General features: G+C 36.7%; 1 protein-coding gene across 2 annotated transcripts in view; it reads left to right on the top strand.

Annotated features, from left to right (window-relative positions):
• The first annotated feature begins 1,018 nt into the window (after positions 1-1,018).
• Positions 1,019-21,356, top strand: part of OPRM1 (opioid receptor mu 1) — a 131,268-nt gene continuing 110,930 nt past the window's right edge. The window contains exon 1 of one of the 2 annotated variants that reach the window (XM_033235008.1): positions 1,019-1,547. Coding sequence is in view for 1 of the 2 variants with exons in the window: in XM_033235006.1 (XP_033090897.1) it covers positions 1,031-1,077 (47 nt within the window). In the remaining variant the exon portion in view is untranslated. The remainder of the gene's footprint in view (positions 1,548-21,356) is intronic. The other variant, XM_033235006.1, reaches the window with a different exon arrangement.

Below are 21,356 nucleotides of genomic sequence, written 5' to 3'. Positions count from 1 at the left end.
TCTGTATAAAACCAAGCACTACCAGAACAAAAGCAGAGAATTTGACTCCAGATGTCACTTCAAAATGAGGTTATCTTATAATTTCACTGAAAAAAAAAAAAAATCCAGCCAAACTTGCAGGATATTTTCAGCAAATATGAAAATTATTTAATTCTTCTCCCACATGTGAGAGACATACAGATAAATGAAGGACAGATAAATAAACTTAGATGAGGGAATAGGGAGGGCATCTCACTGCAAGGAGGCAGCCAAGAAACTTGTTCTGGTATTTAATTTGACAACATATAAAGTTTAAGTAAAGGAACTAACTTTTGATTTAACGGTTTCCACCCAAGTAAATGCGCCAAGCATATTCTATTCATTTTTTCTAAACACAGTGAGGTTGACTCTCTTATCTCAAATTTACAGATGAGGAAACAGATTTGTGGAAGTTAGCTGGGAAGTGTCAGATCCAGGGTCAAAGGCCAGCTTGTCCATCATCAAAGCCAATGCTGAAGATAAATTGTAATGAGCAACAGTAGAGGAAAGCGGGTAGAAACATAAGCTAGGAAGCAGACTACCCAACTGATACTCAATTTTACTTCATACTAACTCTGTAAACTTGTGCAAGTTGTTTTTATATTCTATTCCGGTTTCCAACCTATAAAATGAGGATAAGGAAAATGCTTACTACTTGGCATTGTTATGGAGATTAAATGAATTTAAACAGTGCCTGGACCATAGACCTTCATAAATGACAAGTATTAGTATATTATCTTCTCTTGAGAAAAAAATGGTCTCTCTTTATTTGGAAAGGTCACCCCTTTAATAGAGTATTACTAGTTACTTTAGTGAGCAGAGATATTTCTCAGTCAAATCACCGTAAACCAGCTTTGATCTTATATCTGAATAGAGGCAACTAGAATTTTAATTTCAAAATCATCTCATCCAAAAACAAAATTGTCTTCGGCTCATCACTGCATATGTATTTGCTTGTTGTTCAAGATTTCCTTCCCACCAATAACTCTTTATTTGCCTTCCTGTAGAGAAAATGACGAGGGCTAAATCCATCAGCACCAAAGCTGGGAAGCCCTCCAGGTTCATTTGGAGGAAAATACTCCTTCGAGCTCAAAGGAAGTGTGATCTGTCACAATATTATATGCCTGCACTAAGTTTGCATCCTGAAAACTCACAGGAAGATAGGAAAGCAAGCAAGAAAAAGCAGCTGGGTCAGACAGGCTTCTGAATTCAGTGTGTGGTCTGAATTCAGTGTGTGACTTTGCCTGCACAAAGTGCCCCTTCCTCCTACAAACAAGAGAATTCGGTCAAGTGGATGTGCAGAACTGGGCTGCTCTGAGAGGACAGAAAAGGGCTCCTGCTTTTCCTGTAATTGCAGCCCCTTAGTCTTGTGGTTGCTACATGCAATAAATCTAATTCGATGAGAAGGACCAGCCCTGACATCCCATCAGAACGTTTCCTGGAAACCTGGAGCACAGAACTCTGATATCCTCTCGCATTGTGGCAGGAGAAGCAGCACAAGGCACAATGCTGAAATAGCATGGTCCAGGGTAGGGTACAGTTCATTTATTTTGTTGAAGAAATCATTTTCATTGCATTTGCTGGAAGAGCAGGAGTAAGGGCTACTTGACACTCATCTCTTAAATGCTGTACATTCTACCTTGTCCCTGTAATGCAAGAGCAGGAAATGAGGACTACCAAGCACAAAAATAGTAGTTGCAATTGTGTGGGCTAAATGATAAAGTGTGTGTGTATGCATGTCTGTGTTTTCTCAGAGTGGCCATGGAGTGAGTGATATTTATGCCAAATTATAGTTTTATAGAAATGATTTCAGAGTTCCTATGGTGACTTCTTAACTTTATCAGAGTTGGCAGCTTGGACGACTTATAGAGAAATATAGGACTCCCAGCTAAGGAAATTAAATATTTACAAAAATCAGCCAAGAGCAAAGAGAAGAAAAGCTTTGACAGATTAAAAAGTTTCACAAGAGTGGTATTTTTTGGTATAAATATAAACTGCCTCAAGACTGCATAATTATCTTTGTACACCTATGTGTGTGTGTATTCACACAATGCTCATACATACAAAGAATTTAAGCCCAGGTAATTTTAATTGAAAAAATACATATTTTTCAATTGCATGAATATTCAAGAAAAAGTAAAAGTTATTCTGACCACAACTTTTAAAATGAAGTCAGTTTTCTCCTATATTTTTGTGTAGACCATTTTAGAACATTTCCTCTTTTCAAAAATAAATCATCTTTTTTTTTTTTTTTTGAGACAGAGTCTCGCTCTGTCGCCCAGGCTGGAGTGCAGTGGCCAGATCTTGGCTCACTGCAAGCTCCGCCTCCCAGGTTTACGCCATTCTCCTGCCTCAGCCTCCCGAGTAGCTGGGACTACAGGCACCCACCACCTCGCCCGGCTAGTTTTTTTGTATTTTTTAGTAGAGACGGGGTTTTGCCATGTTAGCCAGGATGGTCTCGATCTCCTGACCTCGTGATCCTCCCGTCTTGGCCTCCCAAAGTGCTGGGATTACAGGCTTGAGCCACTGCACCCGGCCAAGAAATCATCTTTGACAGACACTAGTATGAGCACAATATAAGCCCATTTACTTATTTATTTCACAGATGGACAACTAATACAGACGGTACTATTGAAATTATGTCACATCAATGTTTTCAGAGAACTTGGATTTAACTTTCAATATGAAAAATGATTCATTCAGTAATAGAAAGGGTGATACTCTGAGAGTCGAGGTGAGTCTACTTTCCAAGCAATTCAAGCAATACTTCAACTATCAACTAAATAGTTTATTGGACTTCCACTTCCAAATGTTAAAACTGAAATATCTTCCTTAATTTCATTTTTAGCAGTTATGTGATGAGACCAAATCAATAACACCAATGGAATTGAGTATTTACAATCATTGCTTCAGCAAAAGGTTTGGACTGAACAAAAGGTTTGGACCTAACTATGGGCTAAATAATAGAAATGTAACAAGCTATGATTTTTAATAGCTGTGTTTTCATAGTTGACACATTTCTGAAATAATCTCAAGCAAGTAAAGCTCAGTAGAAATAAACATTAGTTATTTAATCACTGTCATAATAGAAACTTTCCACAATGTTTAAATTATTAAGAATTTTTACTCCTCAGAAAGTAGCAGTAAATGGATCATCAACTTTTGTTCTGGATCATGAATAGATATGTGTATTTCCTTCCTTTAGATCTATTGGGCACATTTAAGCTGAAAATACAAATTTTTATAGTTCCCAGTTTGGGCAAAACAGTGGCCTTTATAGTGTCATTGTTTTCCAAGCCCTCTTAGGTATTATCTCTCCAAAGGATTAAAGTGGCCAATAGTGACCAGCCTTGAGTCTTAAACTCAAAGGTAGAGTTTTGCTCACAATTTCTGTTTCTATTATATTTTCATCAATTATTTTTTTCTGTCTTTAAATGTATTAATTTTCAGCAATGTTCAAAAGTTAAAATAGAGTCTGTGACATATTTTCCAAAAATGAATAAAATGTAAGTGTCTCAATCAGTTTGGGCTGCTATAATGGAATACCATAGACTGGTGATTTAAACAACAGAAATTTATTTCTCAAAGTTCTGGAGCCTGGGAAGTCCAAGAACAATTTCTGGCGAGTGCCTTCTCCCTGGTTTGTAGATAGCCATCCTTTGCTGTGTCTTCACATGGCAGACAGCAGGGACAGAGGAAGAAAGCCCTCTTGTGTCTCTTCTCATAAGGACATTCATCCCATCACGAGACTCCACCCTCATGACCCAACCACCTGCCAAAGGCTTCATCTCCAAATGCCATCATATTGAGGAATAGGGTTTCAACATATGAATTTGATTGGTGGGGACTGGGAGGACACAAATAGCATATGAATGAATTTGTTTCATAATATTTATTGCATCATATCCTTGATGATTTAAGCCTGCCAAAAAGAAGAAGAGTGTTTTCAAGTGGACATTAGCCTTGAGCCTCAAACATTTTGATTCCTGCTTTTTAAATTTATCCAGTAATCAAGAGATAACAATAACAATGAAGGATGTGATGCATAGAATATCAACCAATTACAGCCAGGAAACTTTCAAAAACTAGTATGTGAAATTCTAAGAAGAGCTTATAAATAGCTATGTTCATTACATTTTAGTCATTTAAATTTTCCTGTGTGAGAGAGAAAATAAACTGAGAAATTCTATAAGCAATGCCATTCAAGTACCTGAAATAATCAATGCATGCTGGCAAAAGTTACAGAAATAATTTGTGAATTTATTCATCCAACAAATATTTATGGGGAACCAATTTCATATTGGACAAAATTTTCTGCCTTCATGGAGTTAACATCAAAGAGTAGAAAATAATAAACACATAAGTAAAATTTAGTAGGTTGAATAATGGTAAATGTTTAATAAAGCTTAGTAAAATAAAGTATCAATAGTGTGTCCATTAGTTGACTATTGCCACAAAATTGTCACATTTCAGCAATACGTGTTTATTGCTCATGTGTCTGAGATCTGTCAACTATGCTGATGTTGGCGGGGGTTGGCTGACTGAAGGGTGATCAAAGCTGACTCTGGCTAAGGTAACTGGAGAAACCAGCATGTGTCTCCATCTCTAGCATGTTAGTCTGAGCAGGTTATCAGGCTTTGGAAGGGGTGGGAGGACACGTGGAAACAGCCAAGGCTTCTTGAGACCTAGACTTGCACTAGCACACTGTCACTTCCAGCTCATTCTATCGGGGAAAGAAAGTCATATTGTTGATCCTAGAGTCAAAGAACAGGGCAGGTCATCCTACCTATTGAGAGAAGGAACTGGAGAGTCAGATAGTAAAGGATATAGAGACAAGGAAGGGTAAGAAAGGGGGCCAGTGATGCATCTACCATGGCGTGGATGCTACTTTAAAGGAGAGGTCAGGAGAGGTCAGGAAAGAGGTTACTGATCTATTTGATCTAACTGATAAGACACCTTAAGGAGGTCAATAAGTGAGCCACAGAAATATCTGGAATAAATATTTCAAGTGCAGACGCCATAAGGCAGTATGGAAGAAATGAGGGAAGTGTGGTAGAAATGAGGTCACAGAGGTGGCGGAGGAGTGAGGTGGGACACAAATCTTGTAGGGCCTGTCAGGCCATTCGAAGAAACTTGATTTTACTCTAAGTAAGATGAGAAGCCAATTAAAGATTATGAGGGAAGGAAAAACATAACCTTATATTTTAAAGATTTCATACCATGGACAAAAAAATTGAGCAGGCTGCTGGTTGTCATAAAAAACAATGAATATTAAGAGACACAGACAATGAGAGGAATTGATAAATTCGACATGCAGGTTCATATATACAAAACTACATACCTGGTACCTTAAGGGAAATTTAATGACGATTGAAGGTAAGGTGATTTAAAATTTGCTTATGCTGAATTTAGAAAAAAAGCCCAGCTAAGCAGAGATTTCACCAGAAGCTATGTCCTTGAATACATTACTGCTGGGCCCAATGAGCACAGACATCCTTTCATTTATGTGGTATATGTATTTCTAAAAGGTCTAAGGGGTTTTGAATTTTAAAGTGAAGTCATTTTCCCATTACTATAATTTAAGATATGTAGCCCCATGCAAAAATGAAGTTAAAATTCTCCAGAATAAAAAATGTGCCTTAAACAATAAGATAATTGAATAAGGCATACAGTATAAAAAGTAAGCCTGCCAAAAGCAATATCCTATATGCACATGTAATTAAATTGAAGATACAATGGGAAAGAAGACCATATTTGATATAGCCAAAATGTATAACAATATAAAATATCTAGTCTAAATTTTAGCAAGAAATATTCACATCACTAGAGGAAATCTAGAAAACCCCCTTCAAAGACACAAAAGTAAACTTAAACAAATGAAAAGATACGCCACATACTTAGGAAGAAGCAACCTTATGAGGAGATCAGTTATCCCTCAGGTAATTTTGAAATTTATTATGAGAACATTGAAAACCCAGATTTTTCTTTTCTAGAGCTTGAGAAGTTAATTATAAAGTTCATTTAGGAAAAAAAAAGCAAACATATGGAAAGAGTGGCTAGTCTTGTTATTAAAATCCACTAAAAGTCTCATAACGGTGTAGAATGTGTTATGTAACAAGACAGAGAGACTAATGGAACAAAATTTAAAAATTCAAAAATCAACTTGGTTACCTATACATACATACATAGAAAATATAGGATACAAATATAGGATACAATAAAGATGGAATCTCAAGTCTAAGCTGAAAAGATGAACTTTTTAGTAACCTGAATTGAGATAATTGGATATTCATATGGAAAAAGACAAAAATTAGATCAGTCTCTTACATCGTACATGAGAATAAATTCTGAAGGGATCAAAAAGTAAATTCTAAAAAATTAGACACTGTAGTACTAGAAGTTAACATGAGTAAATTCTATAATCTGAGAGTGGGGAAACTGCCACAACAAAGTCCAGAAGTAATACAGGAAAAAATTGATGAATACGAGTACATAAAATAAAAATATATTTTTGGTATGGCAAAATCATAAGCAAATGAAGACAAACGGCACACTGAAAAAAATAGCTAACTGCTAGATCTCTAATATATAAAGATCTTCTAAAATAAAGAAAAAACAGACTAATAGCCCTATTTTTAAATGGGATAGAAAATTAAAGAGATCTCACAAAAAAGCAAATGGCTCTTAACTCAAGAGATAGTCAACCTCAATGATAAGAGAAATGCAATTAAAATTACATGGAGATATCATTTCTCACCTACCAGATCAGCACAAATCCACAAGGTTGAAATCATACTCTGTTGTCAAATTCATGAAGAATCAGACACTCATATATATTTCTTGTAGAGTTGCAAAATGTACAATTTCCAAGGAAAGAAAGTTAATAATATCCAGCAAAATTACATATGCATGTATCCTTTGATGCAGCAGTAACTCTAGGAATCTACCTCAAAAATACACTGGCAAAAATCCAAAATGCACAGGGCAATTCACTGTACTCCTGTTTAGAACAGCAAATGTCAGAGAATAACTCAAATGTTCAGTAATAAGGTACTGGTTGAATAAAGTATGGTAATTCCAAACACACACACAAATTGTTTACAATTATAAAAAGCAGTGAAATATATCTCTGCATGTCATTATGTACTATCACGGGAAACTATATTAAAGTAGCAGGTTATAAAATTACACACAAAAAGCATAAGAAAGCAGGGAGGAGATAAAATTGTATAGTATGACAACAATTACCTAAGGATAGAAGAGAAAATACTGTTAATACATATACATATCTGTTTATGGTAACAATTTATGGAGAAACCAAATTTTTAAATTACCTTTAAATGAGGGAAGAAGGGGAAAAGGCAGTGAGTAAAGAGTAACCAAACTTCTTTAGAAGGTACTTTACTTTGTATACCTGATTCTGATAAGAATTTAAATTGCTGATAAAACACATTGCAACACTGTAATTTTTAGAAGTGAATTTGAAGAACTTATGATGAAAGTTATTTTCAAGTTTAGGAATTCTAATTCAACTTTTGTAATATGACATTAAGTTATTTTCTAAAGTTAGGAATACACAACAGCTATTTTGGCATGTGTGAAAACACACACGTGTGGACTGTATTTTTCACTGTGATAGGAGCTCTAGTATACAGCAGAAAGAGATGGAGTCTGGTGGAGAGTTTCTCAATTGGAAATCAGGTCACCAGCCAAATAAACAGAAAAAAAGTTCTTGGAAAACAAACAGAAAAAACCCACAATGGTTACGGATTGTATCCAGAAATAATGATTGGGATTTATTCCTTTAATCGATATGATCCTGTTTATGTAATCCAATACAAATATCTCAGTTTACTTCTTAGCTTACTTTTTCATTGGGCTATCAAGCTGATTCTGACACAAAATTGACTTGTTTATCTCCCTAGCACTTATCACCATCTGACATTACATGAAATTAATTTCTTCCTCTCTCCCTCTCTCTTCCTTCTCATACTCCATCTTTCTTTCCTCCCTCTGCAATGTAAGCTCCATTAAACCAGGGATTTTGTGTTTTTACTCTTTTAACTAAGTATTTGGTACCAGTGCCTGACCAATAGGTGATGCCCAATAAATATTTGTTAAGTAAATGAATGGGCGAGTATTATTCATTTGTCACAGCCAAAAATCTACCTGAGATTTTATACGGTCACAGTGCATTTTGTCATGTGTCTTAATCCAGGTATTTATGATGGACAGAATCTCTCGTAGGCTTTTAATGGCACTGGGGCACAGGTGTACATGAGATCAGGGCAGACTGCCATGGCTAAAGAGGATAGTCTCCGAAGGCATTCACTCCATCTTCCACAGAGCCTAGCTCACGTACCTGCATACAGAGACTTAGGACAGAACCTATCTCATGTGGTTATTCAAGGAAAGTACCCAATACAGTGTCTGGCAGACAGTCAAGAAAATTTACCCATAAGTTATGAGAAGGGATAAAGGGAAGAAGTCTGAAGGAGCCATAAAGCCTCCCCAGCACTTAACTTCCTCGATTTCCCATTCTGCTATTTTTCATACAGGTGACCATGGTTAAGTTTTTGGAATGATTTGAGCATCAGCTTCTGAATTAGAAAAATTGAAATAAAATAATTCCTGCTCAACAAAAACAACAAACAAGACCATTTAAGTGGAAGTGATATGTTGCTATATAATTGTGCTGTATCCTTACCATCTACCCACTCAAACCACCTAGTCAATTAAGCCAACTGTTCAATCAATCAATCAAACAGCATGTATTCATGATTACACACCAAGTGTGAGGCACTGAACTCTTCACCATGTAGAGTAATGTAGGTATTTACAGCACTCCCCAGGGAAACCACAGACAAAAGATTCACTAAAGTCTTCTGACTTTTGTTTAACATGCAGCTGCGGGCACTCAGGTATAAACATAGAGATTTTTTTTTTTCTCCCAAGAATATATTCTTGGGGACCAGGCACAATGGTTCACACCTGTAATTCCAGCACTTTGGGAGACCGAGGCGGATGGATCTCTTGAGGTCAGGAGTTTGAGACCAGCCTGGCCAACATGGTGAAACCCTGTATCTTCTAAAAATACAAAAAATTAGACAGGCGTGGTGGCTCGCACCTGTAATTCTAGCTATTCGGGAGGCTGAGGAACGAGAATCACTTGAACCCAGGAGGCGGAGGTTACAGTGAGCTGAGATCAGTCCACTGCACGCCATCCTGGGTGACAGAGCATGGCTCTGTCTCAAAAACAAACAAACAAACAAAAGGAAGAAAATATACATCCCTGGGTTCCAAATTCTTTCTCACTTTCTATTGTGCCCCATTAATTCCTTTCTTTTGTCTTTTCTGGCCCTGCATATCAAAAATGTGAGAGACCAAAACCGATTATTGTCCTAGTAAATAATAAAAACAGATGAAGTCTTGTGATGTTGCCCCAAGAGAAAATATTTGATACTCTTTTCTAATCACAATGTCATTCTCCTATCCAAACTGCAGGTTCAGGAATGAAGACTCAGCCCCTGAAAATACTACTATCCCCTGACCCAGGGTAACCTTTCTCTTCATGTTTTACACGGAAAAACAAAGTGTGTTCTATTTAAACAAAATGTGTTCTACTTGGGTTCAAGGCCCACCTTCCTTATATCCAACATTAGACTCTTTTCCAGGAACCTCACTCCAACCTCTTAATATCTTCTCTTTCTGAACACATAATTTCTCCCCCACAAATTTTGTTTTTTCTTATATCACAAATGTCTTAATAATATTGCCAGTTTTTTAATTTTTTAATTTTAGTTTGATGGGTGCCTAGTAGGTGTACATACTTATAGGGTACATGGTATGTTTTGATACACACATGCAATGTGTAATAATCACATCATGCCAAATGGAGCTCCCAACCTCTTGCGCCTTTATCTTTTGCATTACGAGCAATCCAATTACATTATTTTAGTAATTTTAAAATGCACACTTAAATTATTATTGACTGTAGTCACCCTGTTATGCTATCTTGTTTTGTAGGGGGCTTACTGATAGCATGCTTTTTTAAAAAATGAACTTTATTTTTTAGAGCAGTTTTAAGTTCACGGCAAAATAGAGCAGAAAGTGCAGAGAATTTCGTTATGACCTTTGCTCCCTCACACACACGCGCACACACACACACACACACAGCCTCCCCACAATTAACACCTCTTGCCTTTATTACAATCAACTAACCTATATTGACATGTTATTATCACCCAAGGTCCATAGTTTACATTAGTGTTCACTTTTGTGTTGTACATTCTATGGGTTTTGACAAACATATAAGGCATGCATTCACCATTATAGTACCATATGGAATAGTTTCACTGCCCTAAAAATTTGTACACTCTTCTCATTTTTTCCTCCCTCCCTCCAATCTCTCACAACCATTGACCTTTCCCCGTCTCCATAGTTTAGTTTTTTCCAGAATGTCATATGGTTGAAGTCATAGAGTACATAGCTTTTTCAGATTGGCTCATTTCACTTAGAAATGTGCATTTAAGGTTTCTCTAGGTCTTTTCATAGCTTGATGGTTTCTTTTTCTTTCTTTTTCTTTTTTTTTTTTTTTTGAGACAGGGTCTCTCTCTGTTGCCCAGGCACAAACATGGCTCACTGCAGCCTCTCCTTTCTGGGCTCAAGCAATCCTCCCATCTCAGTCCCTCAAGTAGCTGGGACTGCAGACACATGCCACCATGCTTTGCTACTTTTTGTATTTCTTGTAGGATGGGTTTTCACCATGTTGACCAGGGTGGTCTCAAACTCTTGGGAGCAAGTGATCCATCCACCTCAGCCTCCCAAACTGCTGAGATTATAGGCGTGAGCCACCACATCCAGCCGATAGTTTATTTCTTTTTACCCTTGAAAAATACCTGGATGTACTACAGTTTATACATTCACCTACTGAGAGACAATTTGGTTGCTTCCAATTTTGACAATTATGAATAAAGCTGCTATAAACATCTGTATGCAGGTTTTATACAGACACAACTTTTCAACTCATCTGAGTGAATACCAAGGAACATGATTATGGGATTGTATGGCAAAAATGTGTTTAGTTTTTTAAGAAATTGCCAAACTGTTTTCAATAGTGGCTAGGTGTTTAGTTTTTTTAAGAAATTGTCAAACTGTTTTCTACAGTGACTGGGGTTTGGGCCATACTCCTGAAAGATGCCATTCTAAATGCTGTAATATCAAATGTTGAAATCCCAAAATATCAAAATCTCTAATGTCTAAAATTCCCAAAATTCCCATACTGATAGATCAAAATCACACTATAATTCTGGAAAGATAATTTTAAAAAATTTTTGAAGACATTTACTTGCATTTGCAAAGAAGGTTTGTTTGAGAAATATAAAAACACAACTGAACGGTTTATAGGCATTTGAGATTATGGCATTTGGGATTTTGTCTTTTGGATTATGATTGATTGGCACTGTGAATGGCTCTACCATTATGCATGCCCAGCAGCAATGAATGAGAGTTCTTGCTGCCCCAGCATTTGGTGTTGTTCGTGTTTTGCATTTGAGCCATTCTAATATGTATGTAGTGGTATCTCGTTTTAATTTACAATTGACTAGTGGCATACAATGTTGAAAACTGTTTCATATGCTTATTTGCCTGGCGTGTGTCTTCTTTGGTAAGTTTTTAGAGTACTTTGGACACCAGTCCTTTATCAAAAGCATTTTGCAAATACTTTCTCCCCATCTGTGGCTTGTCACTTCATTCTCTTGACAGTGCTTTCACAAGAGTAATGTTTTTAATTTAATGAAGTACTGCTTATCAATTATTTCCTTCATCAATCATGCCTTTGGTGTTAGATCCAAAATATTCAGCTCAAACCCAAGATCATCTAGATTTTCTTCTACAATGTATTCTAGGAGTTTTATACTTTAGCATTTTACATCTCAGTCCATAATCCATTTTGAGCTGATTTTTGTGAAGAGTTTAAGGTCTATGTCTAGATTCATCTTTTTGAGTGTGAACATCCCATTGTTCAACACCATTTGTTGAAAACTTATCTTTTCTCCATTGTATTCCCTTTGCTCCTTTATCAAAAATCAGTTGATAGTATTTATACAGGTCTATACCTGTGCTCTGTTCCATATTTTTCTGTTCCATTGATCTATTTTTCTATTCTTTGGCAAATACCACACTGTCTCTATTGCTGTAGCTTTATAGTAAGTCTTGAAGTTGGATAGTGACAGTCCTCCAACTTTGTGCTTCTTCAATATTATGTTTGCTATACTGGCTCTTTTGCCTGTCTTTATAAACTTAAGCATCAGTTTGTTGATATTTAGGAAATTATTTTCTGGGATTTTGATTGGGTCTGCCTTGGATCTATGCATCAAGTTGGGATGAAGTGATGTCTTCATAATATTGAGTCTTCCCATCCATACACATGGAATCTCTCTCTATTTATTTAGTTTTTTATTTCTTCATCAGAGTTTTATGAATTCCTCACAAAGGTCTTATATATTTTTGTTAGTTTTACGCCTAAGTACTTAGCTTGGGGGTAATATTGTAAATAGGATTTTGTTTTTAATTTCAAATCCCATTTGTTTGTTGCTAGCATATAGGAAAGCAATTAACTTTTGTATATCAACCTAATTTTGCTACCTTGTTAATAATTGCTTATTAGCTCCAGGAGAGTTTTGTTGTTGTTGTTGTTGGTTTTGTTTTGCTTTGTTTTTTGGCCAATTCTTTCAGATTTTCTACATAGATAATCATGTTATCTGCAGACAAAGGCAGTTCTATTTTCTTCTTCCCAATCTGTATACTTTTTACTTCCTTTTCTTGTCTTATTGCATTAGCTAGGACTTCCAATAAATATGATGTTGAAAAGTGTTGGTGAAAGGTGATGTCCTTGCCTTGCTCCTTATCTTAGTGGGAAAGCTTCAATGTCTTACCATTAAGTATGATGTTAGCTGAAAGATTTTTGTACATGTTTATTATCAAGTTGAGTAAGCTCCCCTCTATCACTAGTTTGCTGAGAGTTCTGATCATGAATGAGAGCTGGTTTTGCTAGATACATTTTCTGCATCTATTGATATGATCATGTGATTTTTCTTCTTTAGCCTGGTGCTGTGGTGTAATTAGTCTGCTGCCACAGCCAAGTGTATAAAATCCTCTGGTGAATCTCTTGTGATGATTCAAATCCTAAAGTAATCTCCTGAAGAAGAGAAGACCCTCTGCTCCACGTCCCATGGCTTCTGCCCTCCTTTCCCGTGCAGGGGCCCAGCCTCCTCCCCACAGCCTTGGGGGCTCTTGCCCCTCCTGTGCTAATAGTAGGTCTTATACAATCTTTCTAATGATTTTTTTTTTAACCCACTGAGTATCCCCACCTCCACCATACCCTCTGACTACTCTTCCCAGCCTCTGGCAATCATCCTTCTACTCTCTATCTCCATGAGTCCAATTGTTTTGATTTTTAGATCACACAAATAAGTGAGAACATGTGAACTTTTTCTTTCTGTGTCTGGTTTGTTTCACTTAGCATAATGACCTCCAGTTCCATCCATGTTGTTGCAAATGAAAGTATCATTCTTTTTTATGGCTGAGTAGTACTCTAACATATATGAATACTACATTTTCTTTATCCATTCTTCTGTTCATGGACACTAAGGTTGCTTCCAAATTTTGACTACTGGGAACAGTACTGCAATAAACATTGGAGTGCTGCTATCTCTTTGGCATACTGATTTTTTTTCTTTGGAGTACACATCCAGCAGTGGGATTGCTGGATCATGAGGTAGCTCTATTTTTAGGTTTTTGAGGAACTTTCAAACTGGTTGTACTAATTTACATTTCCACCAACAGTTTATGAAGGTTCCCTTTCTCCACAAACTCACCAGCATTTGTTATTGCCTGTTCTTTGGATATAAGCCATTTTAACTGAAGTGAGATGATATCTCAGCGTAGTTTTGAGTTGCATTTTTCTGATGATCAATGATGGTGTCATCAATGATGATCATCAATCATCAGTGATGATCTTTTCGTATGCCTGTTTTTCATTTGCATATCTTCTTTGGAGAAACATCTAATCAATTCTTTTGCCCATTTTAAAACTCTGATTATTAGATTTTATTCCCTATAGAGTTGTTTGACCTCCCTATACATTCTGTTAATTAATCTCTTGTCAGATATGTAGTTTGCAAATATTTTCTCCATTCTATAGGTTGTCTTTTCAGTTTGTTGATTGTTTCTTTTGCTGTGAAGAAGTTTTTAAATTTGACATGATTCCATTTGTCCATTTTCGCTTTGGGTGCTAGTGCTTGTGTGGTACTACTCAATAAATGTTTGCTCAGACGAACACCCTTGAAAGTTTCCCCAATGTTTTCTGGTAGTAGATTCATAGTTTGAGGATTTGAAGTCTTTAATTAATTTTGATTTGATTTTTGTATATGGTGAGAGATAAGGGTCTAGTTTCATTTTCTGCATACGGATATCCAGTTTTCTCAGCATTATTTATTGAAGAGACTGTCTTTCTCCCAATGTATGTTCTTGGCACCTTTGTAAAAAAACTAAGTTCACTGTAAGTGTGTAGATTTGTTTCTGGGTTCTCTATTCTGTTCCATTGGTCTATGTGTCTGTTTTTAAGCCAGTACCACACTGTTGGTTACTTTGGCTCTGTAGTACAATTTGAAGTCAGGTAATGTGATTCCTCCAGTTTTGTTCTTTTTGCTTTGGAGAGCTTTGGCTATTCTGGGTCTTTTGTGGTTTCACATAAATCTTAGGACTATTATGTCTCTTTCTGTGAAGAATGCCATTGGGATTTTGATGGAAATTACATTAAATTTGTAGATTGATTTCAGCAGTATGGACATTTTAACAATACTTATTCTTCCAATACATGAAAACAGATTATTTTTCAATTTTTTGGTGTCCTTTTAAATTTCTTTTATTACATTTTTTATAGTTCTCATTATAGACATCTGTCACTTCTTTGGTTAATTTAACTCCTAGGTATTTAATTTTACTTGTGGCTATTGTAAATGGAATTGCTTTCTTGATTTCTTTTTCAGATTGTTCACTATTGATAATAGAAGTGCTACTGATTTTTTGTATGTTAATTTTGTATTGTGTAACTTTACTAAATTTGTTGATGCGTTCTAATTGTTTTTTAGTTCAATCCTTAGAGTTTTCCAAATAGAAGATAATATAATCTGTAAACAAGGATAATTTGACTTCTTTTTTTCCAATTTGGATGCACTTTCTTTCTCTTGTTTGATTGTTCCAGCTAATACTTTCAGTACTGTTAAATAACAGTGGTGAAAATAAGCATCCCTGTCATGCTCCTGATCTTAGAGGAAAGGCTTTTAGTTTTTCCCCATTTGGTATGATAGTAATTGGGGGTTTGTAATATATAGCTTTTATTATGTCGAGGTATGTTCCTTCTAGCCTCAGTTTTTTTAGGGTTTTTATTATGAAGGAATATTGAATTTTATCAAATGCTTTTTTCAGTATCAATTGATAATTATCATATGTTTTTTGGTCTTCATTCTGTTGATATGATGTATCACATTGATTGATTTGTGTATGCCTTGAATCCCAGGGATAAATCCCACTTGGTCATGATGAATTATCTTTTTAATATATTGTTGAATTCAGGTTGCTGATATTTTCATGGGAATTTTTGCATCATTATGCATCAGAGGTCTTGGCTTGTAGTTTTCTTTCTTTGCTGTGACTTTGTCATGTTTGGTATCAGGGTAATATGGGCCTCATAGAATGAGTTTGGTAGTATTCCCTCCTCCTGTATTTTTCAGAATAGTTTTAGTAGGATTGGCATTAGTTCTTCTTTAAATGTTTGGTAAAATTCAGTAGTGAAGCCACTAGGTCCTGGGCTTTTCTTTACTAGGAGAACTTTATTCTGGCTTCTGTCTCATTACCTGTTATTGGTTTGTTAAGGTTTTGGATTTCTTCATGGTTCAATCTTGGTAGGTTGTATGTGCCTAAGAATTTGTCAATTTCCTCTAGATTTTCCTGTTTCTTGACATATGGCTGCTCATAGTAGCCATTAATTATCCTTTGAATTTCTGCAGTATCAGTCCAAATGTCTTCTTTTCCATCATTGACTTTTATTTATTTGGATCTTCCCTCTTTTTTTCTCAGTCTGGCTAAAGGTTTGTCAATTTTGTTTATCTTTTTACAACCTCATTTTTTGTTTTGTTAATCTTTTGTATTTTTTTTACATTTCAGTTTCATTTATTTCTACTATGATTTTTATTATTTATTTTCTTCTACTAATTTATCTTTGGTTTGTTTTTGCTTTTCTAATTCTTTAAGATGTATTATTAGGTTGCTTATTTGAATTTTTTAAATGTAGGCACTTAATAGCTACAAACTTCCCTCTTAGTACTGCTTTGGCTATATCCCACAGGTTTTGGTGTGTTGTGTTCAAACAAACATTGTCATTTGTTTCAAGACTTTTTTCAATTTCCTTCTTAATTTCTTCATTAACTCATTGGTCATTCAGGAATATATTGTTCAACTTCCACGTGTTGGTACAGTTTCCAAAATTCCTCTTGATATTGATTTCTAGTTTTATTCCATTGTGATCAGAGAAGATGCTTGATATTTAATTTTGCTGAATGTTTTAAGACTTGTTGTATGACTTAACATATGGTCCATCCTTGAGAATGATTCATGTGCTTAGGAGAAGAATATGTATTCTATAACTGTTGCATGAAATGTTCTGTATTAAGTCTATTTGGTCTATAGTGCAGATTAAATGTGAGGTCTCTGTTGATTTTCTGTCTGGAAGATCTGTCTAATGTTGAAAGATGACTTTTGAAGTCTCCAGCTATTATTGTATTGGGGTCTATCTTTCTCTTTAGTTCTCATAATATTTGCTTTGTATATCTGGGTACCCAAAGTTGGGTGCAAATGTATTTGAAATTGTTATATTTGCTTGCTGAAGTGACCCCTTTATCATTATATGGTAACCTTCTTTGTCTCTCCCTGTAGCTTTTATCTTGAAATCTATTTTGTCTGATACAAGTATAGTTACTCCTGCTCTTCTTTGGTTTCCATTGACGTGGGATATCTTTTCCTATCATTTTATTGTCAGTGTATATGTATCTTTAGAGGTAAAGTGAGTTTATTTTAGGCAACAGATCAATGGGTCTTGATTTTCATCCATTCAGCCACTAATTAGGTTTTGATTGGAGAGTTTAGTCCATTTTCATTGAATGTTATTATTGATAAGTAAGCAATTATTCCTCCCATTTGGTTATTTGTTTTCTGGCTGTTTTGTGGTCTTATCTCCCTTCTTTTTTCCATTCTATCTGTCTTTCAGTGAAAGTAATTCCCTCTGGTTTTATGGTTTTATTTGTTGCTTTCTATTTTTAGTGTATTGTTGTATTTTGAGGGACAGTTATGTTACCATGAGTATTGAAAGATACCATCTTGGTGTTGAAAATACCATCTTGTAACTCATTATTTTAACCTGATAACAATTTAACACTTTTTGCATAAACAAACAAGTAAAAACAAAAACAAAAACTTTAAACCTTAACTTTGTCCCCCTACTTTTTAACATTTTGTTGTTTCTATTTACATCTTATTGTACTGTCTATGTCTTGGAAAGTTTCTGTAGTTATTGTTTTTGTATTGGTTTGTTATTTATTGCTTCTACTTAAAATAAGTTTAGATTACATAGTAAAGTTATAATGTTGTAATATTCCGTGGGTTTCTGTGTACTTACTATTACCAATGAGTTTTGTACCTTCAGATGATTTCTTTTTGTTCATTAATGTCCTTTTCTTTCTGATTGAAGTACTCCCTTTAGCATTTCTTGTAGGACAGGTCTGGTGTTGATGAAATCACTCAGCTTTTATTTGTCTGGGAAAGTCTTTATTTCTCCTTCATGTTTAAAGTGTATTTGATGAAGAAATAGGGTAAATGTTTTTTTTTTTCTTTCAGCACCTTAAATATGCCATGCCACTCTCTCCTGGCCTGTAAGGTTTCCACTCAAAAGTCTGCCTACCAGACATATTAGAGCTAAATAGTATGTTGTTTGTTTCTTTTTTATTGCTGCTTTTACGATCCTTTCTTTACCTTTGACATTGGGAGTTTGATTGTTAAATGGCTTGAAGTAGTCTTCTTTAGATTACATTTGCTTAGTGTTCTATAACCATCTTATACTTGAATATTGCTATCTTTCTCTAGGTTTGGGAAGTTCTCTGTTATTATCCCTTTGAATAAACTTTCTACCCTTACCTCATTCTCCACTTCCTCTTTAAGGCCAATAACTCTTAGATTTGCCCATTTGAGGGCTATTTGCTAGATCCTGTGAGTGTGCTGCTTTGTTTCATTGTGTTTTATTCTTTATTATTTTGTCTCCACTGACTATATTTTCAAATAGCCTGTCTTCAAGGTCACTAATTCATTCTTCTGCTTCATCACCTCTGTTATTAAAAGACTGTGATGTATTCTTCAGTATGTCAGTTGCATTTTTCATCTCTATAATTTCTGTTTTATTACTTTTAATTATTTTAATCTCTGTTAAATGCATCTGATAGAATTCTGAATTTCTTCTCAGCATTGCATTGAATTTGCTTCAGTTTCTCCAACATGGTTATTTTAAATTATTTGTCTGTATGTCACACATTTCTGTTTCTCCAGGAATAGTCCCTGGTGGCTTATTTAGTTCATTTAGTGGGGTCATGTTTTCTCAGATTGTCTTGACACTTGTAGATGTTCATCTGTGTTTGAGCATTGAAGTATTAGGTATGTATTGTAGTCTTTTCAGCCTAGGCTGGTTTGTATTTGTACCTGTCCATCTTGGGAAGGCTTTCCGGATATTCAAAATAACTTGGGTGTTCTAATCTAAGATGTATCTGCTTTAGGAAGCGCCTCAACCCCAGTAATGCTGTGGTTCTTGCACATTCACTGAAGTACCATTTTGATGGTCTTTGACAAGATCTAGAAAATTTATCTGAATTACCAGGGAGAGACTCTTGTTTTTTTCTCTTACTTCCTCCCAAACAAATGGAGTCTGTCTCCCTATTCTGAACCACGTGGAGCTGGGAGTGGTGTGACACAAGAACCCTTGAGACCACCACTACTAGGACTCTGCTGGGTCAGACCTCAGGCCAACACAGCACTGGGTGTTACTCAATTCCTGCTGTAACCATTCCCTGGCTTTGGCCTATGTTCACACAAGGACTTGGGACTCTTTGATCAGCACGTGGCAAAGCCAACCAGGCCTGTGTCCTTCCCTTCAGTGTGACAAGTACCCCTCAGGCCCTGGGCATGTCCAGAGATGTTGTCCGAGAGCCAGGTTCTAGAGTCAAAAACCTTAGAACTCTATGTGGTATTCTACTGTACTGTGGCTGAGGTGGTACTCAAACCACAAAATGCAGTCCTTCCCACTTTTCCTTTCTTTCCAAAGGCAGAGGAGCTTCACCCTGTGGCCAGAGCCACTGTTGGCCCATGGGGAGTGCTGCCAGACTACCATTGCTGTTCCTTTAAGCCACAAAGGCTCTTCAGTCAGCTTGGCATGAATATACCTCGCCTGGGACTCACCCTTCAGAGCAATGGGCTTAAAACAGGCCAAGAAATGCCATGCAAGAGCCAAGTCCTAGAACCCCATGAACCTACTTAGTACTCTACCCACTGTGGCCAAACTGGTATCTAAGGTGCAAGACAAAGTCCCCTTTGCTTCTCCCTCCCTCCCCACCCCCGCCACTTTTCTTAAGTGGAAGGAGTCTTACCCCATAGTCACTATGGTTGGGAACCTGCTGAGTCTCACTTGAAGCCATGAAGTTCTCAGTCTCACTTAAGGCCCTCAACATAGGACCCGAGTATTGCTGCTAGTTATTCAGGGCCCAGGGGCTCTTCATTAGCAAGTGATAAATTTTTCCAGGACTGGGTTCTTCCCTTCAAGGCAGCAGGTTCTCTTCTAGCCCAGGGTATGTCTAGAGATGTTATCCAGGAGGTAGGGCCTGGAAAGAGGGCCTCACGACAATGACTGGGGCCATATCCTGCTGTGGCTGAGATTCAAGATGCAACACAAAGTCCCCTGCACTCTTTCTTCTCCTCTTGTAGAGTGGAGGAAAGGGATCTCTTTGGAGCTGTGAGCTGTGTAGCCTGGGGCTAGGAGAGGAGTGATGCCAGCTCTTCCTTAGCCACCACAATGCTCCTATAGTCCACTGTCTATTGGCCAAGTTCAGCACTAGGACTTGCCTGAAAGTTGCAGTCCTTGTGGCCTAGATAGTCTTTCGAGTTGATTTAAGGCCCCAGAGCCCTTTAGCCCACAGTGGTGAGGCTTGCAGGAACTCAAGTTCAGACCACTGGGATTAGTGATGCCCCTCTGGCTAGGGCTGGATTAAACGCTCCCCACAGTTTGGTCCGGTTCTGTTTTCTGCTATAATAGCACAGCACTGAGTTCAATATGTCACAAATGTTGCAATCTCCCTCTACCTAGCACACAGAAACACTCTCCATGCACTGCCCACCCGCTGCTGGGGAATGGAGGAGAGATGGTGTTGGTGATTCAAGACTGTTTTTCCTACCCCTTCAGTGCCTCTTTCTCTTTCAGTGATATGAAGTTAAAACCAGGTGCTGGCTGGGCACGGTGGCTCACGCCTGTAATCCCAGCACTTTGGGAGGCCGAGGCAGGCAGATCATGAGGTCAGGAGATTGAGACCATCCTGGCCAACATGGTGAAACCTCATCTCTACTAAAAAGACAAAAAATTAGCCGGATGTGATGGTGGGTGCCTGTGGTCCCAACTACTTGGGAGGCTGAGGCAGGAGAATGGCATGAACCTGAGTGGAGATTGCGCCACTGCATTCCAGGCTGGGCAACAGAGCAAAAAACAAAAACAAAACCAAAAAAAATAGATGCTGTGAGTGCTTACCTGATTTTTGGTTCTTATGAGGTGTTTTTTTGTGTAGATAGTTGTTAAATCGGTGTCCCTATCTGGGTGACAATTAGTGAGTCCTTTATTCTGCCATCTTGCTTCACCAGAAATCCAATATTATTATCTTATTTGGTCTAGCTTATCAGTAGCCCTTCCCTTGTAGAGGTCTCCATGGGATTTGCTAAGCTCAAATACAGATTCACATATTAAACACTGCCCCCTTTAAACTCTGATCTGCCCTTAAAATATTTGGATATACATAAGACTGACATTTTGTAAAGTAGCATATAAGCGACGTGACAACAAATTAAATGTTTCCTTTAAAAAAAACTAAATACTCTAGAATACGAATAAATGAAAGCAGTCTTTCAAAATGGTTATTTTGTAAGATTATCTGTTTCTGGAAAAACTTGCTGGTTTAAGAACTAATCTTGAAATTGCT

This window comes from Trachypithecus francoisi, unplaced genomic scaffold (assembly GCF_009764315.1).
Source record: "Trachypithecus francoisi isolate TF-2019V2 unplaced genomic scaffold, Tfra_2.0 Lachesis_group15, whole genome shotgun sequence".
Classification (NCBI taxonomy): Eukaryota; Metazoa; Chordata; class Mammalia; order Primates; family Cercopithecidae; genus Trachypithecus; species Trachypithecus francoisi.
Note: the sequence above shows the minus strand (reverse complement) of the source record. Positions and strands in the feature narration are given on the sequence as shown.